General features: G+C 39.5%; 1 protein-coding gene across 1 annotated transcript in view; it reads left to right on the top strand.

The window, feature by feature from the left end:
- Positions 1-9,011: 9,011 nt before the first annotated feature.
- The window catches only part of LMNTD1 (lamin tail domain containing 1), a 29,359-nt gene continuing 26,147 nt past the window's right edge, over positions 9,012-12,223 (top strand). Inside the window, exons 1-2 of the mRNA XM_045288407.1 lie at positions 9,012-9,070; positions 10,698-10,884. Coding sequence (XP_045144342.1) covers positions 9,012-9,070; positions 10,698-10,884 — 246 coding nt within the window. The remainder of the gene's footprint in view (positions 9,071-10,697; positions 10,885-12,223) is intronic.

Raw genomic sequence — 12,223 nt, 5'->3', positions numbered from 1 at the left:
AAAATACGTAGTCCCTGACTTAGACTGAAAAGATACATCCTCCATTAAGAGGGTAGTTGGGCTGACCATTTTTCCAGTTTTTCGGAGAGCTGAGCACAATTTGAGCATTAAAAACATGCATACATGTATGCAGGTGTGTCACACACACACATTTCTGTGATTACTGGAAGAGTCTCTGTGTAATTCATTCTAAAGTGAGTCATCATAGTCGTATCATGGACTATGCCGTGTGCACATTATTTAAATTGTAAAATAATCACACAGCAGTGTAGGGACATTCAAAAGATCACATACTAGTAAACAAACATTTTCATATTCATTAAAAACTCAAAAGAAAAATCTTACACTTCGGCAAAATTCACTTGAAAAATATGACCTGGAAATAGGGTCTTCCTTCTCCTTCCTCCTTACCTTTCCCTTCAACATACACACTTATGCTACGTTTGTGGGTATTAATGTACAGATGTAATATAAAAGCAGAGTGAACTACAGAATACTAATATAGAAGCCTTAGTTAAGCAGTCAGAATTGAAGGAGGAAAAAGAATCACTAAGCATGTTGTACTGCATGAGATCTATATCTGTATACCGATGAAAAGGGAAGTATGTTATAAATGAAGAAGTTGGATATAAAGCCGTTTATAGTGCCTCAATTTTTAGTAGAAAATGCATGAAAAAGTCAGAGAATTTGGTGGACGTCTCTGAAAGGTAGAATGGTACTTCTGCTTTTTTTCTTTCTATTTTACATCTTCAAAAAAATCTATTTAACAGAAATGTATTTTTTAAGGAAAAAAAGAATGCACTACATTGACACCAAAGTTTTTATTTAATTTGTTAAAATCATAAATACAAGATGTTACAGAGCCTGTGTTACATGTATAGTCCACAACTTAAAGTAGATCTGTAAAACAGAATAACATTGCCCCGTAGGATTTCCAGGTAGATTTCCACATCTTTCTCACAAGGAGTGGTTTGTGGGTTTCAACTGCCAACCTTTTAGTTAGCCCCTGGATGCTGAAATTGCTGGACCACTATGACTGCTGTTAAATGCATAAATCCACCCACTGCCAATGAGTCAGTTCCGACTCATAGTGACCCTCTCTGGGTTTTTAAGTCTAAATTTTTACTGGAGCAGAGAGCCTCTTCTTTCTCCCCTGAAGGGTTTTGTGGGTTTGAACTGCCAATCTTGTAATTAGCAGCCCAATGCCTGAATGACTGTGCCAGCAAAGCTCCTGTTACATGTATGATACCTTTGAAAAGAAATGTTGATGTCAGTGTTTCTTGTGCTCGGAGTCCATTCAGCTTGACTGTCTTACTCTGCCTATTATAACAATGTTTGTACACAGAAAAGAAGAGAAATCCGAAGCTTCCTCATCTGTAGTCCAATTTCTTCCAAGGAGGCTTTCATCTGATGCCACACCCCTGACATTTTTGCAGTCATTAGACAATGAACTGCCTTTCTTCGATTACTATTCATCTGGCTCCTGGATAAGTGGATTCACTGCATCAACAAGTGAAACAAGAGCTTCTAAATGCAGTGTAAGGAGCCACCCCAAAATGGAAAATAGCTCAGGTAAGCAAATATCTCTGCAATATTTTAAAACTTTTTAAAGCAAACTTTTCAATCAATTCTTTATGTGGCTAGAATCCAGAATGATTATTTTTATTATTACCTATAATGCTAATTGCTAATGCTATATATGCAAGGGGGTATTCCCACCCCAACCCCCAAAAAACATGCTCTTTTTTTTAATGTAAAAAGGATAGTGCATTTGGAGTTCATTTCACCAGGTCAGACTATTAATCAAGCATTCTATTTCGAGGTTCTGAAAAGATTGTGTAACAGTGTGCAACCAAAAAAGCCCTCATTTGTGGCAGACAGGGGACTGGTTTTTCCACCATGACAATACACCTGTTCGTGCGGTCATCTCAGTGTGCCGATTTTTGGCAAAAAAACAGCATGCCTCTCTTGCCCCATGTACCTTACTAACCTGAGCTCGCTCCGTGTGATTTCTTTTTGTTTCCGTGAATAATGAGGGCTATGAAAGGACAGCCACTTGATGGCATAGAAGGTAAAGAATGAGGGAGGTTCTGTCAGCCATCCACACAGATGAGTTTGAAAAATGTTTCCAAGAATAGAATCACAGATTTGACAGATGTATTAAATTTAATGGAAAGTACTTTGAAGGTAATAAGGTTATTTTGTTTCAAAAAAAGATCTAAACACATAGTTTTGGGGAGAAAATCTGTTTTGGGATTGTCTTTTCAGTATCCCCTAGTACATGACTTAGTATGACCCTAGAAATGTGGTCTTATATTTAGGACACATGAATACATGTGCCTACAAATATCAGTTCTCTGATTAAGCTATATACCTCGATGGATGCATAAGCAAATGTGGTGAAGAACGCTGATAGCGCCCAGCTATCAAAAATTAGAGTGTCTGGGGTCTTTAAGGCTGGAAGTTAAAACAAGCAGCCATCTAGTTGAGAAGCAACAAGCCCACATGGATGAAGCACACAAGTCTGTGTGATCATTAGGTGTTGACGGGATCAAGAAAAGGGCATCAGAAAACAAAATTTTTAAAATGTATTGTTGAGAACAAGGTGGGTCGGAGAAGAGACCCAAAGTCTACTGGTAGACAATTCCCTCACAGAAGGGTTACAAAGAAGGGATGAGTCAGAGTGCTATACAGCACCGATGAAACACAATATTCCTCTGGTTCTTTGAGGCTTCCTCACTCCCAAGTATCATGACCTCAGTCCTACCTTTCAGTTCTGGCTAGACCAGAGCATGTACACTGGTATAAGATAAGAGTTCACGACACACGGAATCCAGGTCAGATAAACCGCTCAGGTACAGAAATGGGAGTAGCAATACCTGGAGGGAAGAAGGAACACATTGCACTGATCCCCTCCCCCTGCTCCGCCCCCCATGAACAACAAAAATGTGGGTGAGGGAAGACAGCATTCAATGTAAATATGAAAACAAATAATTTATAATTTTTCAAGGGCTCAAGAGGGTAGGAGGATGGAGAGGGGGGAAGAGGAGCTGATACAAGGCTCAAATAGAAAGTAAATGTTTAGAAAATGATGATGGCAACATATGTACAAATATCCTTGATCCAATTGGTGCATGGATTGTTATAAGAGCTGTAAGATAAAAATCAACAAACAGACTTTAACTATTTATAGCCTTTTCTTTTTTTCTTTTTTTTGTCATTTTGTTGTTGTTATTGTTGCTGTTGTTTTCTTTTGTTGCTTTGTTTTGCTCTGTCTTGTTTTTTGTGCATATTATTATCTCTGCAGGTATATCTAGATAAGATAGGCAGTGAGTTAGTCTGGGTAGACTAGAGAAAACCAATCCTCAGACACTCATATATATAAGAGAGTAAGGGTAAGTGTACATTAAGAAAGCATCCAAACCTAGCGCAGTCCAAGCCCATAAGTCCAACATTAGCCCATCTGTCTGACACGATCAACAAAGTCCTCCTCAAACTCACAAAACACACACAATGACGCCGAATGCTGGAGGAAAGCCGGATCCGTGAGTGTGTAAGCATCTCAGTGCTGGTAGGAGTCTCCATGAGGTTGCTCCAGCACCCTGGGCTGCATTAGGGTAGGTCCATGTAGCTTCTCTGCAGGGATGTCTCACAGGATGTGAGCCTTGCCAGCTGAGGCAGAGAACTAGCTAAGGCAGCTGCAACTGGTGACCATCAGAGAGCAAGAGACAAAACAGGTGAGGCTTACCAAGGCATTTATCTCTCTGCCCTTCATTTAAACTGCCCTTCAATCAATCCCACATGTGTTCATCAGCCAGGCTGGCACAATAAACCTTAACTATCACAGGTGGGATAAACAATCTGGAGGAGAAAACAATGGGACCAACAGATCCAGGGGGGCATAGGAGAGAGGGAGGCAGAGGAAAGGAAGTGGGTGTTAACAAACCCAGGGACAAGGGAACAACAAGTGATCTAAAATCAAGGGCAAGGAAGGTGTAAGAGGTCTGGTAGGGCTTGATCTAGGGCAATGTAACTGAGAGAAAATACTGAAACCCAAATGAAGGCTGAGTATAATAGTGGGACAAGAGGAAAGTAAAATGAAACAGAGGAAAGAACTAGGAGGCAAAAGGCTTTTATAAAGATCTAAATACAGGCATATGCATATGTAAATATACTTATATATGATTGATGGGAAATCGATCTATGTACATATATTTGTAGGTTTAGTATTAAGGTAGCAGATGGACTTTGGGCTTCTACTCAAGTACTCCCTCAACACAAGAACACTTTGTTCTATTAACCTGATATTCCATGATGTTTACCTTCCCAACATGATTGCTGAAGACAAAGTGTGTGCATAAACAAATGTGGTGAAGAAAGCTGATGCACCCGGCTATTGAAAGATATAGCATCTTAAAGGTTTGAGATAAATAAGCAGCCACCTAGCTGAGAAGCAACAAAGCACACATGGAAGAAGACCAACTTGTGTGATCACAAGGTGTCGAAGGGATGAGTTATCAGGCATCAAAAAACAAAAAAATCTTATCATTGTGAATGAGGGGAAGTGTGGAGTGGAGACCCAAAGCCCATCTGTAGGCAACTGGAAATTCCCTTACAGAAGGGTCACAGGGAGGAGACGAGCAAGTTAAGTAAGGTGTGGTATAGCACCAGTGAAACATATAACTTGCCTCTAGTTCTTTAATGCTTCCTCCCCTATTCCCCCCATCCCCACCCCCACTATCATGATCCCAGTTCTACCTTACAAATCCAGCCAGAACAGAGCATGTACTGGTACAGGTCAGAGCTGGAAACACAGGAAAATCCAGGACAGATAATCCCCTCTGGACCAATAATGAGAGTAGCGATACCAGGAGGGTAAGGGGAAGGTGATGGGAGAAAGGGGGAACCAATCACAATGATCTACATATAATCCCCTCCCTGGGGGATGGACAACAGAAAAGTGGGTGAAGGGAGGTATTGGTCAGTGTAAGACATGGAAAATCAATAATTTATAAATTATCAAGGGTTTGAGAGGGAGGGAGGGTAGGAGAGGGAGGGGGAAATGAGGAGCTGAAAGATAGTAGAAAAAATATTTTGAAATAATGGCAACAAATGTACAAATGTGCTTGACACAATGGATGGATGTATGGATTGTGATAGGAGTCGTATGAGCCCCCAATAAAATGATTTTTTTAAAGCTGTAAGAGCCTCCAATAAGATGATCTCTTTATTAAAAAAAGGATATATGTCTGGAGTTATTATGATAGTTCTTGGGTTGATTAATATATTCTAGAATTGCTAGAAAATAAAAAATTCTAATGGATACTAATATCCACTCTTCCTATGCATGCAACTAGAACGATTCAGCAATGCCTGTGTAATTTGTGCCTTTAGGACACTTACTGCTTTAGTAAGGGGCAGAGAAATCTTCATTTTTCTCAACAAAAGAAAGGTAAAAATAAACAAGGAAAGGGGGTGGGGGACAGATGATAAGTTAGAGGAGGGAAGAGGAGAAGCATTCTGAGATAGAAGAAGCACCATCGCACTCACGTTACAGGGCATATTCTCATTATGTTGGGAGAACTTTGAGGCAGCTTCAGCACGGGTTCTTAAAAATAACCACTGGCCTGGGAGATATTTAGCATAAAAGCCTAGCACATAGTAAGTACTCAATTAAAGTTAGTTGTGAATCAGAACATATGTCTCAGAAAAGGTTGGATTTGGGGTATTTCAAGTACCTGCCAACAAACAACTTTCAAAGCAGGAAGAAAAAGCCTTCCCCTAACTACCTGGTGCCTCCATTTCCCTCTCCCGTTCCGCGGACATTTACAACCCAGTTGCATCGCTCTGTGTTCCATTTTGCTCCTTGTACTTCCCTAAACCCGACAAAACATTAAATACAGTTTTGTTCTAGGGCAGCGGTTCTCAACCTGTGGGTCGCGTCCCCGTTGGTAGTCGAATGACCCTTTCACAGGGGTCGCTGAAGACCATCAGAAAACACTTATTTCTGATGGTCTTGGGAACTGAGTCCCCCGCTCCTCTAGCCGTCTCCAGGCGAGTCTGCCCACATGCAGACACGCCCACATATGAGGACCCAGTGTGAAGACTGTTGCCCATGCTACACCATGCTTCAAGACAAATTTCATTTATTTCTCATTAGAAAGAAATATTTCACAATATAAAATGACATTATTTTTGTGATTAATCACTATGCTTTCATTATGTTCAATTTGTAACAATGAAAATACATCCTGCATATCACATGTCTACATTATGACTCATAACGGTAGCAAAATTACAATTATGAAGTGGCAACAAAAATAATGTTATCGTTGGGGGTCGCCACAACATGAGGAACTGTATGAAAGGGCTGCGGCATGGGGAAGGCGGAGAGCCACTGTTCTAGGGCCACTGATGTCCTATGCCCTATACTTCATTATGTCTAAGAAAATTTTCAAAACAACGTCTCAAAATTGCATCAGCCTCTTACCAATGACTTGCGCTTAAAACAAACAAATTTTAGACATAGAGAGGGAAGATTTTTTCATCCATTGGCATCTTGACATACGTGCTGTATTTGACTTAAAGTGTGAAGGTTCCTAGTGTGGTGGGAGGTGGGGGGCAGCATACAGTGGCTTCCCCTTCCAAGACGAAAGGTGGATTTGGGTGTAGTCGTCTTCCATTACTGTAGATGCTGCTTTGACAGATAGATGGCCGGATTCACCAGACTCGCTGCATTCTGTGCAGTTCCATCTATTAAGATGAAACAATTGAGGCAACAATTAATGTGTCTTTTTCCCTTTCCAAGTGCAAGAGCTTCCAGCCCTTGGTTTTTTTTCCTACGAAAGTTGTTATTTATTCTTTCCCAAAGGGTTACTCACCGCCATCAGTCAGTGCTGACTCATTGCCACCTCAGAGGGAAGGGTAGAGCTGTCCCCCTTTTTACAGGAGTAAAACGGCCCGTCTTTCTCCCACGGAGCAGAAACTCCACTGTTGGTTTTGCTCCTTCTTGTACAGGGCAGCTCCGCTTGGTGGTTTCAAACTGCTGATCTTGTGACTCACAGCTCAATTCATAATCACTATGCTGCCAGGGCTCCTCACAGGGTTTAAGTCGTAAGTAAATACTTGATTGATGGGAATTAACTATATGCAATGTTTTTTCTAAGCATAATACTTATGGAATCTTCCTTAGGACCTCCAATTTTATTCATTTTTATTGGCCACCCTGCTCTGAATCTGTTAACATATAAACATCTAAAGCAAACTCTAAATGCGCTTAGTTAATCTTTCATAATGTTGGACCTGTGGTCACATTAGCCAAACCCTATTCTGCAATAATAGTTATGATGTATGGAATACTTGCTAAATACCAGACTTTGTGCTAGGTACTTTATCTTCATTTCTCACAGTTCCTCACATAAGGTTATATTATCTTTGTTTTACGTTCAGGAAAACTGAAACTTGGAAAGTTTGACTTACTAATTGGCAGAACTGACATACAATTGCAGGTTTGTCTAAATCCATTAGGCATTTTGGTCTCCAATCACCACACTGCTTCTCCACAGTCTAAGTTTCTCTTTGCAAATACCTCATTAGACGTATCCAGCATAATTCTATGAAGAATCAGGAGGCCTACTAAATATTTGAATGTTACTAATGAGAGACTCACAAGACCAAATGTTCCGAACACATTAGAATCTCATTAAGTGTTAATTTAGCCTTTTAGTATTTTAGTTGGTTAAACTCAAAGCACCAAACTCTCACTGTCTTTGAGTCAATTCTGACCCAGCAGCCCTATAGCATTGATAGGTTTCTGAGGCTTATAACTCTTTGTAGGCGTGGAAAGCCTTCTCTCGGAGTAGCTGATGGCTTCTTGCATGTAGCAACCAATGAATAACCACTAGCCACCATGCTGTCTATACCTTTAAAAAAGCACTAAATCTTAGTAGGAATGGATTCGTTTGAGGCACTAATACATAGGTAGCATTTTAGGGAGAATAACGAATAACAAGTAGAACAAAGCCATAATTATATATGATATAGCCAAATTGGGGAGACTCAAATATTTTACCTACTCAACATTTCATGTTAATTCCATTAGTACAACTAATCAACAGCATACAGTCCTTCTGCTGATAATATAAATGAAAATTTAATAATTGATGGGAACTCTAGGAATTCAATGTTATTTGTTTTAGGTGAAAATATGGACCCAAGTTCAAATATACTGTATAAAGACCCCTGAGTAAGCCTTAAATAGGACAAAGCCCAAAGACAAAAATGAGTCATGTGGATGAATGAGACCCTCAGCATGAGGCCATGTTACCTAAAGGAGTCACCGACACATGGCTACTTAAACAGGCCTAGAAATAGAAGAGATTGTCACAAGATCATGATTGACAGTAGACCGATTCATTGATGTCACAGGGAGGGCTATGGAATTGAGAGAAGGACCATGATTGGGATCAATTTGCTATGAAAAATCTCTGAGGGTGAGACTGAAGCAAATTTACTTTGCCTAAAGCCAAAGCTTGTCATTTTGCCAGTCAGTGATCAGAAAGAACGCCGTGGAGGCTGAAGCTCTAGGGAGACTCAACATGTATGTAGGCCTCCCAGTGAAATCCCTAACTTCCTGCAAGTCTATTGCTCAGAATTTAAGTTCTAGGAAATACGGAAAATATTCACTTACTGGGTGTTGTTTTATGGATTTGTTTTTAAAGCTTCTTAAGTTTGACAGTGAATATACATTTATATGTGTGTATGTATGTATATATATAGTTTTGTAGATGCAGGGGGAGAAAAGCTAATGGACTTGGGTTCTTTTAATATCCTGTTGTTTAATTCCCGCCTGGCTGCTTCTCTCTTCAGTTTCTTTGAAAGGAACCAATAGTTTCCGAGTCCCAAAGAAGCAACTCTCGGCCCTGGTTCCTGCGGCAGCTGTGACCGGGGACGGGAGGGATTATTTCCAATCCTTGTTTTGTGACTCAAGCAAATTGATCTCATCAAACCCCATGGAGAAAAGCTGGAAGCACTGTTCTTCGATTTTTGCAGACGGTCATGCTAGATCCAGGTACACATTCCCTTTGGACTACTGAATATCTTCCGTTGTGGGTAGGAACAATAAATAAGTAAGAAATAAAGTTCTAATGTGTTGATAGATCACTTCGATCTAAAACCATAAGTGATTCATTGATACATAATTAGTTCATGTTCTGAGCAATTAGAAACAATTGATGATCAAAAACCAATCTAAAGTGGATCAAGGACCTAAATGAAAACTGAAATTAAGACAAGGCAAAGACAAAACTGAATCATCCTTAGTTTTTTACGATGGATTATCAGATATGACAACAAAATGCAAACAGGAAAGTGAAAGTAGAGAAGACCTCATAAAAGTTATACATTCTTCTCATCAAAGGACATTATCAAAAAAGTGAGAGGATAACGGCCAGGTTAGAAGAAAATTTGAGGGGCCATCTATCCAAAAAGGACCTAATGTCCAAAAACATATGTATTTTTAATTTACAACTTAACAAAAATCAAAAGATGGACAAAAAATTGAACATATATTCATCAAGGAGGATGTTCAAATTGCTAATAGGCATTTGAAAAGATGTTCAAAATCACAGGCTATTAGAGAGATACAAATAAAACCTACAATGAGATACTGTTTCTCCCCTACCAGAATGTCAGTGATTAAAAACATAAAAACAGGAAACAACAGGTGTGGCGAGGTTTTGAAATAACTAAAACTCTCATTGAGGTTGCAGATAAGTATGCATAACTGTACAACCATGTGGAAAACAGTTTGGCTGTCCTCAAAAATTAAACATAGAGCTACCACATAATCCAGCAACTCCAAGCCTTGCTATGTTCCCAGAAGCAAAGGTGGGAAGGCAAACATACATCTCTATAACAGCATTCATTGCACAAAAGTTTTCACAAGAACCCAAAAAGCGGATCTGTTTCTGATTATAGTTTAAGCATGAGGTAGAACCTAGTGGTGGCGGAAAACAAATTTACTTGTTAATTATATTAGAGATCATCCTTTTCTTTTTTTCCAGTGTGAGGGCTGGTCTCAGGTAACATCAATGGACTGAACTGATAGAGCCAACAGACTTTCTCCTCCCCGCCTCCTTATCCCCCCGCGGCAAACAAATATAAAGTTAAGGAAAGTTGCCTAATTTATAAGCAAAAAGCAGAAATGAGACAAATATATTTCACAGCAGTCATATTTTTTAAAGTATAAACTTCTGATATCATATAGGTATCATAGAGTTAAAAAAACCTATTCTGAAAAAATATGTGTATGCTTTAAACATTATATTACAAATATATTGATCAATTATGAAAATATAAATGACCAGTATAAAAAAAATCGAAGAAATTCAAAGAGGAAAGTTCACAGAAGGGGAAACCCCACCATGAAAATAAATGGATACTGAAAGGGCAAGGTATCATTTTATGCCCATCAAACTGAAAAAAATTTATGTCTGAAAATTTCAAGTCTTGGTAAGGATTTGATGAACAAGAAGAAAGGCTATCACGTGTAGGTAACGAGTGAATTACGCAATAGCGTTAATATTACAGGGCTGCGAGAATTATTTATGGTTGTAGTTTAAGCATGAGGTAAAAAGTAGAGAAGAAAGAGCTTACAGTGGCTGACAAACTATATGGGGCTTTGTTTTAATCTCTAGTGCTCTTGGACATTTGAAAATAACTGATGTGCATACTGGGGGATTATTTGTGAGGCTCATGAACTCTTCCCAAGACAAAGAATTGGCGATTGGAAATCATTATCTCCAGCAGAACTTGAACAACCACAAAGTTGCCTCGTACCAGTTCCCTCCCAATCTTATAATGCCGGCCAAGTACACTGTCACCGTGAGTAAAAGATATAACTACCATGAGCTAGACTTGTACAGTGAGAAACTCATCGTTTCTGAAAATGTGATCTTTTCCTGTGTGTATAGTTAGCTAACTATCACTTTGATCATCTTCAAAGTATCAGTTAATACCCTGAATTAATCTGCCAAGGCTTCTTCAATTGGGTCTACAATACTCTGTGCTTTTATGACGGAACTGTGAAGATGAACGTTTGTGAGCACGGCTAATCCTTACAAGAGGGGCATAGAGATGACGTGCTTAGCAGACAGCAGCTTGCTTGACGCTGCATGATCCCTACCGCCCGCCCCCTTCTTGGCACTTCCCTTTCGATTGCTGACAGTAGCTATTTGATTGACACGGCTTGATATGGTCACATTTTACAACCTCCTCTGCTCCAACTACGGTCTTGCAATAACCCTGTGACCTTTACAAATCTATTTTGAACTCCAACAGCATTGACATGGTCTATTTTCTTACAGGTGTGGGCTGCAGCTTCTAAAGCAAAGCATGGGCCTCCCTCAGACTTTCTTTGGAAGAAGCAAACCAGGTTTATAACAAGCCCGAACTGTACAACCATCCTGTGCAAGCCTAACGGTGAAGTCAGTGTCCAGCTCGTAACTCTCGCTTTTACTATAATGAGTCGCTGTTGATCTCTCTCAGCTCAGCTAGTCTCCATCCACCAAAGCTTAGATGGAGCAACACAATCAACACATCAGACAGGTCGAAAGCAACCTCTCCAGTGTCACAAGCACCAAAGGGTTATGTGCACTTGGAGAAACAAGTATTGTGATGTCCTGGAGTCCTAAGAAACTAGCTCAAATTTCAGAATCAAGTTTATATTTAATTTGTATGTGACAGTGACGTCACTGGGGGACTGTAGGGGGTGCACACTATACCAGGTGACAATGTCAGAGAGGTTGACAGGAAAATGACTCTCTAGAACCCATCTGTGCAGTATTCAAACAAATTTACTATTTTATAAAAATATACCTCTAGTTCGCTAGATCAACAAAAACACTTTATTGTAAGCCAGACCTATGTACTTGTATCAATATATCTACATGTCTAAAAACTCTATGCTAATCTATCTTTTGAAACCTTCTAATGAAGACAGAGAGGGCTGTATTATTACCCTGACAAGAACACTTCAAATCACTTGCTTTCTTGTCTGTTCACGGGACAAGCTCATGTTTTTATATGTGCTGATCTTGTGACGTTTTCCAGATTTTTAACTAAAATACTGTAGTAATTTTTTTAAATTTTTAAATCGTTTTATTAGGGGCTCATACAACTCTTATCACAATCCATACATACATCAATTGTGTAAAACACATTT

Source organism: Echinops telfairi, unplaced genomic scaffold, assembly GCF_000313985.2.
Source record: "Echinops telfairi isolate 266 unplaced genomic scaffold, ASM31398v2 ScPeMD7_21;HRSCAF=78, whole genome shotgun sequence".
NCBI lineage: Eukaryota > Metazoa > Chordata > Mammalia > Afrosoricida > Tenrecidae > Echinops > Echinops telfairi.
Note: the sequence above shows the minus strand (reverse complement) of the source record. Positions and strands in the feature narration are given on the sequence as shown.